The sequence below is a fragment of the Bos mutus genome, chromosome X, assembly GCF_027580195.1.
Source record: "Bos mutus isolate GX-2022 chromosome X, NWIPB_WYAK_1.1, whole genome shotgun sequence".
NCBI classification, from domain to species: domain Eukaryota; kingdom Metazoa; phylum Chordata; class Mammalia; order Artiodactyla; family Bovidae; genus Bos; species Bos mutus.
The window spans coordinates 95,530,436-95,547,484 of record NC_091646.1 but is presented as its reverse complement, the minus strand read 5'-3'; the positions used below and the strand labels follow the sequence as shown (position 1 = coordinate 95,547,484).

The 17,049-nt window shown below is 37.6% G+C and overlaps 1 protein-coding gene across 3 annotated transcripts in view; it reads left to right on the top strand.

Moving 5' to 3' along the window:
• The first annotated feature begins 3,480 nt into the window (after positions 1–3,480).
• Positions 3,481–17,049, top strand: part of CFAP47 (cilia and flagella associated protein 47) — a 502,187-nt gene continuing 488,618 nt past the window's right edge. For all 3 annotated transcript variants that reach the window (XM_070365964.1, XM_070365963.1, XM_070365962.1), the window contains exons 1-3: positions 3,481–3,674; positions 8,714–8,865; positions 11,955–12,070. In XM_070365964.1, the coding sequence (XP_070222065.1) occupies positions 3,537–3,674; positions 8,714–8,865; positions 11,955–12,070 (406 nt within the window). In that variant the 5' untranslated portion in view covers positions 3,481–3,536. The remainder of the gene's footprint in view (positions 3,675–8,713; positions 8,866–11,954; positions 12,071–17,049) is intronic.

The window sequence follows — 17,049 nt, the reverse complement described above, 5'->3', positions numbered from 1 at the left end:
TTTCATGTCTAGTTATAACTATTGCTTCTTGACCTGCATACAAGTTTCTCAGGAGACAGGTAAGGTGGTCTGGCATTCCCATCTCTTTAAGAATTTTCCACAGTAAATGGAAAATTTATGTAAATGGAAAATGTATATAAATGACTACTGAGGCACAATTAGCAATCTCTGCAATGACATCTGGGTATAGTAAGACACACTTGCTTTTAGTGATAGAGAAACTTGTATCCTTTGACCTGGGTTGGTTAGTTGCTTTATGTCATTCACTATATGCTTTGTGAAAATGGTAATTTTTCTGTTTATGTTTCTGCCAAGTAATTAATGCTATTCTACTCTATTCAGACATTAGTCTAGTCAATCTATTCTTAGTGGCATGGCTTTTCATTATCGTGAAGAATTTTTTATATGTAACTTTAAATGGTAACCCACTCCAGTGTACTTGCCTGGAGAATCCCAGGGACGGGGGAGCCTGGTGGGCTGCTGTCTATGGGGTCGCACAGAGTCGGACACGACTGAAGCGACTTAGCAGCAGCAGCAGCAGTGAATCTCATTGTATATTATCGACTTTTAAATTATTTTATAAACATGGTTACCACACTTTTAATACTCTTGTACTTAAGAGAGTTCTTTTTGCCCTCTCACAATAACTCCTGTTTCTTAGTCAATATTCTAACCACTGTAATATATTTTCCTGGATTTCATTCAAACTCTTTTCAAAAAATGATATGGAACTTTTGAAGATTTTAAATTATCAAAATAATATCCGGTGTTTCCCCTTTTTCCCTTTGTCATCAACTTTTTTCAGTCCCTTAAAGATGTATAGACACAAACATCCAAAAATTTTACTAGGGATCATTTCACTTACTTCCTCTTGTTATCCCTTCCTTGGTGTTCAGAGATTCTACCCACCATTAGGGGCTTCCCTGGTGGCTCAGATGGTAAAGAATCCATCTGCAATGCAGGAGACCCTAGTTTGATCGCTGGGTCAGGAAAATCCCCTGGAGGAAGGCATGACTACCCACTTCACTATTCTTGCCTGGAGAATCCCATGGACAGAGGAGTCTGGTGGGCTACAGTCCATGAGGTCACAAAGAGATGGACACGACTGAGAGACTAACACACACTAACACACACATTCACCATTAGAGTTTCCACTAGTTAAGTATGAAGTAGGACTTCTGATATCTGTTTCACATGGCAAAATTTATGGTTAATTGATAGGAGTTACATTTTTTTCTCTTAAACTAATTCAGAGTAGAAGAATGGCAAGTCTGCAGGGAACATTTAGCATGTCCACTTAATCTTCAAGTCCTCATTTTAGTTAGTTCATCATTAGTATAATGAGGAATAAAATTAAACCTTATTTATAATATATAAAGTGTTCCAGTCAGAGTGCCTACTTTGATTTTTATATAAAAGTCCTGCCAACCATGCTGCCTTGGAAATCTGGCAAAGATGAACACACACACATTTCACCCATGATATATAATGAAAATTATTCTCCATGAAGCCTCCATATTAGAAAATTATACACACACACACACAGAGAAAAGGTACTGTTTATATTTTTTATCACTGTTATGTAAAAATCTGTTATTTGTCCAACCTTAAAGTAACTACATAATCATGAATAGTTTAAAATTTTGACTAAAAACAGCCTACAATTCACCCAACTATGCCTTCATATGTCCATTATTTGATAATAGAATTTGGATAAGATACTTTGGAGTTAAACACATGATGCACGTGTTAAGAGTACTTTATCTAAAGTTTACATTTAGGGTAGGTTAAAAAAAAAAGGTAAAAACTCAAGAAGGTTTAATTATAGTTACTAAGGGCAACAGATTGAGCTGTAGGCTGGGGAAGTTGGAGAGAGCTATGTGACATTGTTGATGAGAGTTTGAACAGAACAGGGAAACATTGTTCAGCATTTGATTTGAATCACTGTATCTTTAGGATCCATACAGAAGTCTAGACTTGAGACAGTCTGCTTGAGAATGGGCAGTAGGCAATTTTGAGACCTCTTTGGAATTTCCAGTTTTGGCAGAAGTTGATGACAGGGCTCTGTATGGACTGTGGTCTTGATTCAGTCAAGTTCCCTGGGCTGCTGTTGTCTTCTCTGTGCTGTAGAGGTGTCCTGCATAGGGGCTACAAGATACACACCGGATTTGTACTGTGATACCATAGTAGTGATTAGCACAAAAATCCAGGTGTGACTCACATCTCCCACTTGTGAAGTCATAATATAGAAAAATCTGAAAAATTATGCAGGGGCTTTTATTCAGTTCATAAGAATCTGTAAATCACAATGTCCACCACCACTACTTCCACTATTTTCAACTATTGACAATTCCAAGAAATTTTAAAAATTGTCTTTATAGTGAAGTAATAACTTACTGATCATCTTAGAACTGTGAGAATCTTGTAAAACAATTGTGGGAAAGTTTTCTACAAAGATATTTAGGTCCTGAAGGATGAGTAACTGTTTGACCAGGAGATGGAAAGGCTAGTCCATTCAGAGTGATAGTCATGTGCCATGGCAGTGAGGAAATGAAAGCATCTAATTATAAATAAATTTTTATGTGAGTGGGAAATTCTATATGGTTTTTAAAATAAGGGGTGGAGGGGGAAGCCATTTCTGCACTGCTTGGCTGCAAATTAATAAAGGTCTGTGGAAGAAACTGTTGTGAAGTTATCAGAGGCAATTAAGTCAGGGAAATGGCACTCACCTAATGTTTTGAAACCAAGGACTACCACAGCAGATGAAAGATGAGGAGAGATTATGGATTGGACAGTGTGAATTTAGACCTGTTGGAAAGGTGCTCAGATAAATAGCCATGAAGATGTTTGATCTGAATCTTCTGAGCAGCGCCTTCTTTCACAAATGAAGAAACTTAAACCTAGACGACTTAAAATTTTTATAGCCTCTCTTCAGTGTGTGGTCCTTGAACCTGCACCATTGGAATCACCTGGAACTGTGTTAGGCCCTGACCCAGATCTACTGAAAACAGATTATGAATTTTAACAAAAACCCAGAGGATTGCTAGTAGATTTTTAGAAACATTAGCCTAAGGCAACTGAGCCGGAGTCAGGGGGATCTGGCTGTGTTTCCATTGCCTTCCTCCGTTACTGTTACATCCTGTTTCGTACTTGGGCACATACTTTCACTGCTCTTTAAGTTTAATCTTGAGAGGTCTAGGAAAATGCCCGCCCCGCCAGTGGCCTCTTAAAATCCTGCCAGGCTGGGATTTGGGTGACCAAAGCACGTTTTACAGTTATTCTGATGACACCTGGGATACTGGGTACTTTCACCAGAAGCTTGCAGCCTCTGTGAGGTTGCCAACTCGCGCAGCTTGGGCGGCGCCAAAGCCGGCTGGGCTGGAGGAGATCGCGTGGCGTCGGGCGGTTGCCTAGCGACGGCGTCCACGCTAGTCGGTGGTCAAGTCCGCGACGGTTTGCGGGCTACATAGAGCACGGCCATGGAGACCGAGAGGAGCTCCCTCGTGGCTCGGGACTTGGACACCACAAAGAAGGACATGAAGCTGCGGGTGACCCCGTCGGAAATGAAATTTCGGAACGCGGTGGCAGGGAGGGTCTACCGCCTCCCACTTACCGTACAAAATCTCGGCCGAAGCAGCCAGAAAATCCATTTTCAGGAGCCTGTCAAGCCACAGGTAACACACCCAGGGGAGTTCAGAGCAGGGCCTCAGGAGGGCCTGGGGAGGGTGCGGGCAGGATTGAGCTTCCTGTGAAGCGGTGATTTGGTGGGCTGGCCTTTTTGTTTGTTTGTTTCTCCCCCCGCCACCCCCCCCCCCCTTTTTGTTTGGGGCTGGGAGACAGGGGAGAAAAGTCGATCTGGAATCTCCCAGTTCCTTCATTTGGAGTTTGGGGAAAACAGGGAAGAGGATTTTATGCGTCTCTCCTCTTTAACAGCCAAGAATCTATGCTTTATAATGTTGTAGAATTATGACAACTTATTCTCTATTAACTCCCCTTTGGGTCATAAAGTGCCTGATTACTCCAGCTACTGTAGGATAGCAGGAAGGTTTATTATTTCATACTGTAACAAACTTTTGTTTAGCAACTGCTACAAAATAGAAAGTAGCATGTAAAATGGAGACAGTTCTGCCCTCAAAAAACTTAGAAATTAATGAGAGAGGGGACTTCCCTGGTGGTCCAGTAGTTAAGACTCCATGCTTCTACTGCAGGGGTCACAGGTTTGATCCCTGGTGAGATGGCAGCGACCAAAAACAAAACAAAACAAAACTAATGAGGGAGTTAGTACAAGTTGAATAATCAGCAAAATTAATGTTCTAAGAGGCTATCCCTATCTTTTCACCTTTCTTTTGATTTAAAAATTGACAGAACTTCCTCTCTGTCACTGTTATTTTAGACTATCTGTGTGAATAAATGGATATTAATTTATTATGATCACATGTTCTCAGGGAGACTTGATATAGGACAGGTGAAGATAATTTTTGATATGTAAGTGATGCATAACTGCATTTTCTCCTGAAATAGTCCTAATAATGATACTGAATGCAGCTGGACTTCTATATGCAGATATGGAAAGGTTCACTTAAAATTACATATGTTTCTAACTACTGTGGGTTGCTGTTAGAAAATGAATACACAGTCCTGTCTTCAGTGTTTTGTTGACCCGTGTGGCCTATGGTTCAGTCAGGCCAGTCTTATGCTCTACTTTTTACACTTAAAAAACTGATGTACTATTTACCTACCCTAAAGTGCACAGAAACTGAAAGTAAAGCTTGATGAATTTTTATATGCATTTATCTCCATTTATCTCCATGTTGGAGAAGGCAATGACACCCCACTCCAGTAATCTTGCCTGGAAAATCCATGGACAGAGGAGCCTGGTAGGCTGCAGTCCATGGGGTTGCTAAGAGTTGGACACGACTGAGCAACTTCACTTTCACTTTTCACTTTCATGCATTGGAGAAGGAAATGGCAACCCACTCCAGTATTCTTGCCTGGAGAATCCCAGGGACGGCGGAGCCTGGTGGGCTGCTGTGTATGGGGTCGCACAGAGTCGGACACCACTGAAGCGACTTAGCATAGCATAGCATCTCCATGTAGCTACCACTTAGATCAAATCATAGAATATTTCCAACACTACAGAAGTTTCTCTGTAGTACCTGGAGTAATCACCCCATGGAGGTAGGTGACCACTATACTGACTTGTAATGAACCAGATTAATAGTCAGTTCTTGAGTTTCATATAAATGGAATCATTCTTTATGGATTTTTGTATTTACATGTTTTGACAGTAGTAATGTGTTTATTTTGTAATAAAATCATGCAGAGCCTAACCCTTTAAATCAGGAAGTACCTGATTGCTACAAACACTGTAAAATTAGAGAAATCATTTATTATTTCACTAATTCACTACATATTTATTAAACAATTGAATGTTCATCTGAATATATTTTCTTTTAAAAGTCAAGTTGGCAGTAAATCCCAGATGTGGGCAAACACTATTTCATGGATGTCTATGGGGGTCACCAGAGTCGGACACGACTGAAGTGACTTAGCAGCAGCAGCAGGAGACACTTGTATGAGCGGTTTTTGTGCAGTCAGAAGAAAAATAATATATTTTATTTTAGTGTGATTTTTATTTAGAACACAGGTCTTGACATTAGCAAGAGAATGGCCAGACAGGTTTACTAGTTAGAGGCGAAAGCCATGAGCTCGATATCAGTGTGAACTTATATTTGTTGCTAGATCATGATGTGTATTCCTGGACCTTCCTAGGTGTAAAGGGAATTAAGGAAGGGATAGATTAGTAAAAAATATATTAGCTGTCTTGGAGGAAACAAAAAACAGGGTGCTATGTAAAGAGCATTGCCGTCGTCACTGTTGTAGTTACTTAGGAAACAATTCTCTTAACATGCATCAGTGCTTGTTTTCCAGTTTGTTTTCTGAGGTCCCACATTACCTACTATTTGCCGTATGCAGTGATGTATGCCACCTACTGTGGGTTGCTGTTAGAAAACTAAGACCCACTCCTATCTTCAGTGTTCTGCTGACTCTTGTGGCCTCTGGATCTGTCAGGCCAGTCTTTCTTGTCATTGTCCTCTTACCCATGTTAGCTCAGACTTCCTTTTCTTTTGACCCATGTTTCTATTCTTCCCTCCTGTAAGAATCACTGCCTTCCAAATCCTGTCCATCTCTGAGAGTCAAAAGTGAGTTTTCATTTTTCTCAAACAAATCTTCTCTTATCTCTAAATTCTTTCTCCCCACTGCTGCTGCTGCTGCTATGTCGCTTCAGTCGTGTCTAACTCTGTGCGACCCCATAGATGGCTCCCCCGTCCCTGGGATTCTCCAGGCAAGAACACTGGAGTGGGTTGCCATTTCCTTCTCCAATGCATGCATGCACGCTAAGTCGCTTCAGTCATGTCTCTTTCTCCCCTCAGTTCAGTTCAGTTCAGTTGTGACCAACCTAGATAGCATATTGAAAAACAGAGACATTATTTTGCCAACAAAGGTCCGTCTAGTCAAGGCTATTGGTTTTTCCAGTGGTCATATATGGATGTGAGAGTTGGACTGTGAAGAGAGCTGAGCACCAAAGAATTGATGCTTTTGAACTGTGGTGTTGGAGAAGACTCTTGAGAGTCCCTTGGACTGCAAGGAGATCCAACCAGTCCATTCTGAAGGAGACCAGCCCTGGGATTTCTTTGGAAGGAATGATCCTAAAGCTGAAACTCCAGTACTTTGGCCACCTCATGCGAAGAGTTGACTCATTGGAAAAGACTCTGATGCTGGGAGGGATTGGGGGCAGGAGGAGAAGGGGACGACAGAGGATGAGATGGCTGGATGGCATCACCCACTCGATGGAAGTGAGTCTGAGTGAACTCCGGGAGTTGGTGATGGACATGGAGGCCTGGCATGCTGCGATTCATGGTGTCGCAAAGAGTCGGACACGATTACTGGATACTAATTGCATATACAGACATTCATTAGAGTTACTTGTGTCTGCTAAGTGTTACTTTCACCTCAGTGGTCACATGATAAGTTCCTAAGAGTAGGTTTGGTGCCTTTGACACCTTTGCAGACCACCCAGAGTGCTTAGAAACTTGTAGTTTGGGTATGTGCTGCTGAAGCACTCCTTGTCCTTCTTTTATAAAGGAAGATGATCAAACCTGCTATGTGGACTTTCGGCACCCAAAGGCCTATACTTATCCCTTGTTTTTTTAAGTAATTGATGAGGGTTGAAAGTTGGGCTGTGGTAGTTATGAGGTCTCAGAGTTATTGTTTGCTGGAAGGATGACACTTTCAAACCAATTGTATCAACACATCTTTCCAGTACTCTTATTACCCTCATTGCTGGAAAGCACTGCTTGTACTCAGTCTGGCATTAAAAGCCCTGAATAGTTAATTTCAACTTGACCTCCATTGTTACTCATTGAAGCTCTTTGCCCAGCTAGACTAGCTTATTAGCTCCCTGCTGAAAGATTATTTTGCTTATTCTTTTCTCTGCATGTGCCTAAGATATTCCTGCCTCCATAGGGAGCATCTTTCTTGCTTCTTCTCTACCCTATACATCCATCCTCTAAACCTGCATTGAATGTGCTCATTCCTAGCCCACAGTTATCATGTTTTCTCTTGGATTTTCATGATACTTAGGTCTGCATCACGCATATGACACCTGATTAGTCCCTGGCTTAAACATTATGTAATTTTCAAAGAATATATAATATGCTTCTTTTAAGAGATTATATATTCAGGAGTTTCTAGTTGTGGGGAAAGAGCTTAAGTTTTAGAGTCAGATAGATGTATGTTTTAAGTCCTCACTGACACTCTTGAACCTACAGGCCCTAGTTTCTCATCTGTACACTGGGAGCCTTAATATCAGCCTTACAGGGCTGTAGAAGTATATTAAGTGAGCTAATAGTTGTCGAATGCTTGACCTACCAGAAGTACTTAATACATAGAAGTTCTTCTCTTTCCCTCTTCAGGTCTTCCTGGAGTCTAGCAAATGTTTTTCAAGAACAAAAGTAACAAAAGTTATTTTTCCTTGGTCTATTCCTTTTTGTATTTCCTCCACATTCTGAAGTCCAAGTCCTCATGCAAAAAGTATATAAAATACTATATGTATTTATGAATGCATGTGTGCTTGTACATGTATGTTATATATGTATTTAGATTGAATGATACTTTTATTAGATTAGTATTCCCTTTTCCTAGAACCTCATACTTCTAAAGGTGTATATTGAGTGGCTCAGACGGTAAAGAATCTGCCTGCAATGTGGGAGACCTGGGTTCGATCCCTGGGTTGCAAAGATACCCTGGAGGGGGGCATGGCAAACCACTCCAGTATTCTTGCCTTGAGAATCCCCATGAACAGAGGAGCCTGGCAGGCTACAGTGTGTGGGGTTGCAAAGAGTCAGAGATGACTGAGTGACTCGGCACGGCTCTCTTCCCTTTTTTTTTTTTTTTTTTCCTGTTTTTTAGTACCTCATACTTCTAAAGGAGCCCTTGAACACTTACATATTTCTCGACTGACTGCATTTTCAGTTTCAGTTCATTTACCATTAAAAGTGTATCTGAAGCATATAGAATCATTAGGGCAGAAATATTGCCTGTATCTTATATATCTCTTGAAATAATGTGCACTCCTTACTACAGTTGCTCATATTATTTTCTTATTAGGAGTTAAGATGTGTAATTATTATTATTTTTTCTTCCACTGAAGTTCAAACTGATTTTGACCAATCTGGATAAATCACTTGCTTCTGGCCTTCAGACAACAGCTATGGTGGAGTATCATCCTGATAAGAATGAAGACATGTGTGATCAACTTCTTATTTCAATAGGAAATAAAACAATAGAGGTCCCTCTAATTGGGTATGTATTGTTCATAATTGAGGCTAACATTTTGAGCATCTTTCAGATGAAAATAAGAGTCATAGTAATATTTTCTATTTTCTCTAGTAGGGCTTTTTGTATCTATAGTATCCTTAAACTGAACTTCAAGAACAAATTTTTTAGCAAATTGTAGTCTTCAAAACATATGAAAGACTAGTTTTCTGTTTTTTATTAAAATCACTTAGAAATATTCAACAATTGCTTGTATTCTTTTATTTCCCTTGAATTCACATCCTATTTTATTTCTGCCATATTTTCTGTACCTTTTGATGAAAGATTTATTTTTAAAATGCTATTTTTACTGTCTCCACAATCATACTTTTCATTCTCACTCCAACAAAATCTGTCTGACTATCTTCCCCAGCTTTCCAGTGAAGTAGTACTCTTGCCTGGGAAATCCCATGGACGGAGGAGCCTGGTGGGCTGCAGTCCATGGGGTCGCAAAGAGTTGGACACGACCGAGCGACTTCACTTTCACTTTTCACTTTCATGCATTGGAGAAGGAAATGGCAACCCACTCCAGTGTTCTTGCCTGGAGAATCCCAGGGACGGGGGAGCCTGGTGGGCTGCCATCTATGGGGTCGCACAGAGTCGGACACGACTGAAGTGACTTAGCAGTCACATTTTAATATAATTTTAAATTATTGCTGTATTTGCTTCACAGAATTTTAAATAATGCAGACGTTTGGCTTCAAGAAAATAAAAATGGTGCTCTTCTGAGATTGGCTAAAGAATATGGATTAGTATAATGAATATAATATAGAATTAAATAACTGATTTGAGATTAACTTTAATACAAATAATTTATTTGACCAAGACATTGTGCTTTTCATTTTACATTGAAAAAAGTATAGTTCTGTTCATTATAAAATTACCTGTTAAAGCTATTATAGAATTTTTAGGTATTTTTAATATATATATACATGCACAATTCTTCTTTTACAGCAAAATATGATTCTATAGGTATTTTCTTTGTTTCTATTTGCCCACCACTAGCAGAATTGATATTGAAATATTAATATTAGTATTAGATATAAGCCTTTTAATAGTTTCCCTTGTTTTTTTTTTTTTTTTTTTTTTTCACTTTCATGAACTAAATTTAGATGTCCAATTATTTGGGTTTTCCATGTTGAGAAATTCTGCTTTAGCACAGCATCCCATTTTGCATAGGAATCAAACAGTTGACACATTTTAGGCAAGGAATGAGCTATTCCTTTGCACCATTGGAAGGTATTTATTTAGCTTTGAGAGCATTTCCAAGTTTGGAGATAACTGGTACTTGATATTAGTGTGTTGGTCATTCATTCCCTTCTCCAGAATTTCCTTCAAGGGTGACCCTTAGATAGGGTTCAACTGGTAACTCATTTTGTAGAGAGCATTTGGAGTCAAGAGGCACTTCTCCTGATAGGTGGCTTGATTCTTTTCATCCTTAGAGGTCAAATGTCTTGACATGTTGCGGTTCATATGGGCCAGAGAATTTTTTTTATACAAGAGGAAGACAAACCAGTAGGAAAGCCAGAGAAACTATTAAATATTACCATATTAGCACACCCTTACTCCTTAAACCATGGATATGTGTATGCATGTATGTACATTTATATGTATGTGTATGTGTGAAAGATTTTCAAGAAATTATTAAGATTCTTTTTCACACCTAGCTAGAGAAAAAGCTTGAAAAAATGTTCAGCTTTTCATTTTATATTGTTTGCATTATTATTCTTTTAGATCTTATAAACTCTTTATTAACACAATTATGTATATACATATAAGTATATTGTAAAGAGATGTACAAGGTCATTGATCTTTTTCTGTCACAAAATTACAGTCTCTTTATGAGAAGAACATGGGTGTTTCTTAGAATATGCAGCATAAACAGGACAGTCCTAGCTGATTTCTGGAGTGTTTGTACCTATCCAATAATACAAAAACATGTATAAACACAGATCCCAGAAAGAAGGCCCAGACCATCAATGAGTAACACAGTATTTGTGAATGTTTTCTTCATGTATTTTTATTTGTGAATTTTGGTATGTTTGTATGTATATATGATTGTATGCATGCATGTATATATTTATATCTTGGAGGTTGTATCCTAAGTGGAGTGAATTAATTCATGTGTCTGGCATATAACCTAAAGATTCAGTAAAGATCTGTTATTACTACATTTATTATTGATGTTGTTGTCATCATTGTTAGGTTTCTAAGGTAATGTACATGAAATCTAACAAAATGGATTCAAGGTTAAGTTCCTCAATGTTATATCTAGATAATTCCTTGGATAAATAATTTAGGCTTTTTAAGTCTTTTGTTTTTCATCTGTAACATAGGAGCCATAGTATTTACCTATTTTTCAGAAAATTTGTTAATATTGAACAGCATAATATTTTTAATGATGCCTTATAAACTAAACTAGTATCCAGATTAAAAACATATATGTGTATATATATCCTTATGAGACATGTATATAGGATTAGAATGGATTTTTTAAATGCTTATGAAAACATGTGCTACAGATATGCACATAAAAAATCAATTGTATCCTTTTGTTGTTACACCTTTTCTTAGTCTCCAAGTTATATTTTATAGTATCCCACCTTCTTTTATTTCATCAGATATGGCATCATCCAAACGACTTACTTTGTTAAGATAACTGGTACCCTTTTGAAAGAGGGGGCAAAAGAACATATGGTGTATGTGTGCCCCCTCCCCTTCTGAGGGGGGTGGGCAAAATAATGTATGGTTTAGGTGGAGATTTCAAGACAGAGTTCCAAGTATGTTTTGAGCTGCAAAAAAAAATTGAGATACATGGGTAACCTTTCAAGGTGAGTAGTTGGGAGAGTATTCCATGTATTTATGCACAAAATCTGATTTTTAAATTTAAAATGTCTCTCATTATCTTTTTTTGTATCTTCATTTCACAATTTTGTTTACTGACAAATGTCCCACCAGCAGACCTGTAAGGAAACTGAAGTCTCTTTTAAGGAGTTAAGATAAAAGTCCCTGTGGATTTAACCATGAGATTATATTTGTTAAAATTCATCATATGGTCCTCTTTTCTCCTCTTCTAGGTTGATTCCATCATGTCAATTGGAAATTGAGCCAGAAGTTAATTTTGGGACATTGGTTGCCAGTAGTAAAGTGTATTGTAAAGAGATTAATATCATTAACCATGGCAGTGTGCCAGGTAAATACTTTCTATTCTATAAATTAACTTACACTTTTGGAAGAAAATTGATAATTTTTGAAATATATTGTTGTTGTTCTCTCACTCAGTGATGTCCGACTCTTTGTGACCCCATGGACTGCAGCACGCCAGGCTTCTCTGTCCACTATCTCCTGGAGTTTGCTCAAACCCATGTCCATTGAGTTGGTGATGCCATCCAACCATCTCATGCTTTGTCGTCCCCTTCTCCTCCTGCCTTCAATCTTTCTTGTGCAATTAATGTATTCTATGATTTACCCTGCTCCTCAAAAATTAGGTCTGTCATTTGGAAAAGCTCAAAACTGAAGGTCCTTAAGTAGGATTACTATTTTAGAAACTGATAGGCAATATCAGGAAAGATGAATCTACATCCTTATGATTCTTATCAATATAACTTGACTCAGATGACTGATGACCTCCTTGAGTATAGACATAGAGTGGTATCATAGAAGTGACACAGTCCTTAGAGCTTTCCAGAAATAGAATCAGGGCCCAGTGCCTTCCAAGCTGTGTGATCTGGGATGAGTATCTTTAAGAACATTGAACTTAAGATTCCTCATTTATAAACTGACTAATAAAATATACTGTGGTTAATTATGTATGTACCAAAGGCTGTAATATGGCACTTGACTTATCACAGGTACTCAGGAAAGATTTGTTCTTTTTCTCTATCATATTCAACTTTGAATTCACATACTGATCCCTAGCAGGCTCTTACTAACATTTTGTTGAAAGAAAAAGTGCTTCTCTCTTCTCCATGAGGTTATTTCTAGAGATTCTTACTGTGACCTAACAGTTTGCGTAAAGGCATAGGGGTGTGTGTGTGTGTGCGTGCGTGCACACATGTGCTTGTGTCTGCATGACCACACACTCGTCATTGATATATAGTAGGCATACAATCACTTATCCTTTCATTCTCTTGATTGAATGGTCAGCATCTGAGATAAGACTAACATTTTTCTCAAGCTGAGATGAGGACAAGCTCCAGACAGGCAGTACATTTCTCTCTTGAGATTGCTTGTTGGGTACATGAAACAGGTCTTATATCTAAACCTGTCTTATACTAAGTGAGGGCATTCTCTGGGGCTGCTTGAATGAACAATGGAAATTATTAAGACAAAGGAACTCTGATACTTTACTGATTTCTTCCTGGGATATAAACAGATAAAACTGATAATTGTTCCTCACTGAGTGTTACTTATTTCACTTTCCATACTTTGTTTTTTAAATGATTGAATTTCTGAATTCTGTGAGATTGTGAAATATTAGGCTCATTTGTGCCTGACTCCAGTGTTAAGGATGAACTCTCTTATGGTGAGTTACTCTGGTCTAAATAGTCCTTTAGATCTGATTGTGGAGCAGTGATATGTAATTGATAGAATTTTATTTGTATTATTTTACTTTCCAAAATTTTTCATAACTGTTGTCCATTACAAATTCTTTAATGCTTTGATCATATCCTCTCTTTATTTTAAATTGATTCTAAATTGATTCTAACTTCTAGATTTTATTCTAAAATCTTACCAAATTGTACATTTATTACATATAAAAACTATAAGTAAAAAATATATGTTTGAATTTTAATTGACTATTTAATATTACTTTATTTAATAAAAGTACATATATGGACCTGAGTCCATACATTTTAGGAAGAGTAATTCACATTAACTTTTAGTATGTGTGCATGGTATTGTAGTTAATACTATTCTTGGTAAATTATAATTGAGTATTATGAAGTGTTAATTGCCATTACCTTACAAACTGAAACACATTGTTATCAGTGAAACACATTTTCTTTCTGCTGCCTTTGTCCCTCATTTTTGGAGATGAATATTTTTTTCTACCCTTATCAAAATTGATAGTATGTTTTATATTCACAGTAGCAAGTGCCCATAAAGTGTCATAAAGTCCTCATTACCCATAAGCACAATATATAAATATTCATGAGAATTATGTATTTTCATGAAGAAAAACACTTAAGCAGAAAATAGATTCAGCAACCAAAGATGATTTTAATAAAACTTTCCAAAAGGATTTTATGTGACAAATATTTTATAGTTTTAGAGTCAAAGATTAAGTGTTTACAAATACTCAGTGAAAGTGTTAGTTGCTCAGTCATGTCCTGCTCTTTGCAACCCCTTGGACTGTAGCCAGCCAGGCTCCTCTGTCCATGGAATTCTTCAGGTAAAAATACTGGAGTGGGTTGTCATTCCCTTCTCCAGAGGATCTTCCTGACCCAGGGATTGAACCTGGGTGTCCCACATTGCAGGCAGATTCTTTACCATTCGAACCACCAGCGAAGCCCTTATATATACTTAAGAGAACATCAAAAAGCCACATTCGGCAAGTTCATGACTTATATAGCTGTGTTTTCTCTCTGTGGTACTCTCACTGAGATAGATACTAGAGTTTATCTATGTAACAACTTCATGATGTTTTATGTTAATCTATTGCTGCTGCTGCGTTGCTTTAGTCATGTCCGACTCTGTGCAGCCCCATAGATGGCAGCCCACCAGGCTCCCCTGCCCCTGGGATTCTCCAGGTAAGAACACTGGAGTGGGTTGCCATTTCCTTTTCCAATGCATGAAAGTGAAAAGTGAAAGTGAAGTCGCTCAGTCATGTCCGACCCTTCACGACCCCATGGACTGCAGCCCACCATGCTCCTCCATCCATGGGATTTTCCAGGCAAGAGTACTGGAGTGGGGTGCCATTGCATTCTCTTTAATAATCTACTATGGAGTAACTATCCATGGATTTAGCTGCATGTTGTCAAATACATTTTGTTGTATTGCCTCTTGTAAGAATGTTTGCCTAACTTACCAAGTAGTGCTTATCTTTTCACTTTGAAAAAACATAGTTTAGTCTTTAAGATGTTTCTAATATTAGTGTTTTGTGCTTTGGTAAACTCCGTTTCCTCGTTTATGTTTTTATTGTTTCTTAGTTTTTAATCATTGAAGATAGAAAAAAAATCTTAGCATTTTTTGAATTGCAGTCATTTCCCTCTTCCCCTCTTGAATCTTTGGGTACTTTTTCTACTACCATGTTATTATGTGGAATAGTTTTAAAAGTCCATAGAGTGATCTTTACACACCATTTCTGGATTTCAACAGCTACCTTGGTTTATTTTACCACAAATATATGACCTTTCTCTTGCTCTTAATGCCTGCTGCCTCTCTTCCCCTGATCATCAGCATCATCTCTCTACATCACTATCTAGAAAAGCCTAGCATCATCTCTAAAGCAGGAAATTTGCTAAATTGAATCAGACCCAGAAGTGGTCCTAAGAATCCTCTCTTACCCAGAGAAGCACCCACTACTTATTCTCAGTGTACTTTTTGTTTGTTTGTTTGTTTTCTTGGAAATCCATGCCATGAGATTTCAACATACTTTTCATGTGTGACACAGTGTTGGGCATATACTAAGCATTCAGTGAGCATTCATTTAATTGATTTGACCCAGAGTGAGGTCTTCTAGAGTCCAAATCTTGGTTACAGTATTAACTGGCTGGGAAGCCCTGGGCAAATAATTTATACTTCCTGAATATTCATTGCCTCACTTATACGTTAGGGATAAACGTAATACCTTCCTTGTATAATTGTGGTGATGATTAATAAAATGCTTAACACACTCTCTGACATACATTAAATGTTCAATAAATACAGTTGATGTTAGGATTATTCTTTTTCTCCATCTTTCTTAATTCTCTTGTGGAGCGCTGTTCCTTTTCTCAGTACGTTAGAAGTGAGTGTTCCTTAGCATTTGTCATGAACCCTCATGTTTTCTCAGTCACTCTGCTCTCCCTGGGCAATCACTTCCATTCCTTTTACTTAACTGATGTCTATACAAGACTGCATTTATTTCAGGTTTTTCAGACTTAACATGTCTAAAACTAAACTACTCAACTTCTCCCCCAAAGTTCTCTGTTTCTGTTTTTCATTGAATGTCACCACCATGTAGGTGGCCAAGTCAAAAATTTGGCAAAATCCTTGACATCTACCTCCTTTTCACCCTCTACCCCCTTACTGAGTCAATTATTAAATCATGTCTATCCACATCCTTATGTCAGTAATCCTATTTTTCTTTGTCCCATTGTCACTTTTTTTTTTTACAACAGGTCATCATCTTTTTTTGCCTTATAATATCAACCTAAATTATTTCTCTGAAGTCTCTTCTTATCTGCTTGTAGTTCATTCTCCACACATTGGCCAATTTCATATCTTTAAAAAAATGAAAATTTGATGACAAAAATTCTGTCTGTAACATCTTTGCTTCAATGACATCCTTCTCCTAGGATGATGTCCTTGCTCCTGTTGTTAACATTAAAAAATAAAACAGTCAAATATTTCATTATTACTGATGGCATTAAAGTTAAATAAGATGCAGTTGTGTTTGTGTACTCACTATTTTAATATATTTAAAAGATTCAACAATGTTCTTTTGTTAGGGGTTGTTCCTGGATAAGCTTTTGGACCATTGACTTTAGACTCAGCCTTAACTGAACTTATATAGTTTTATTTTCTTGGAGAACTGAGTCAATGATACTTGTTTATTTGTAATGGATATAATTTTACAGATTTTTGCTTTATATTATGATAGAAGAAATAAATATTTATGTCCTTACCATGTATCTAAAAATTATTGGATTAACACATTTTGTTACTGTGAGTTTGTTTACCTTTTTTCATCAGGTCATTTCTGGACTTAAAGTTTTATTATTTTTTTATATTTTCAGTACTTTTATTATGCTAATATTTTCATTATCCTAAGTTAAATGAATAATTTTGGAAAATGTCATCAAATGTGATGTAAAACTGCTAAGTTAGGAATCTTCAAAGTTGTTTATGTGGGCAGAATGCTCATTTGTGTTAATATTGTATAGTGATATCAAAGAAACTCATGACTGGCTGCTTCCCATTTGTTGGACATTTTGAGCACTGCTTGGTGTTAGGCACTATGTGGTG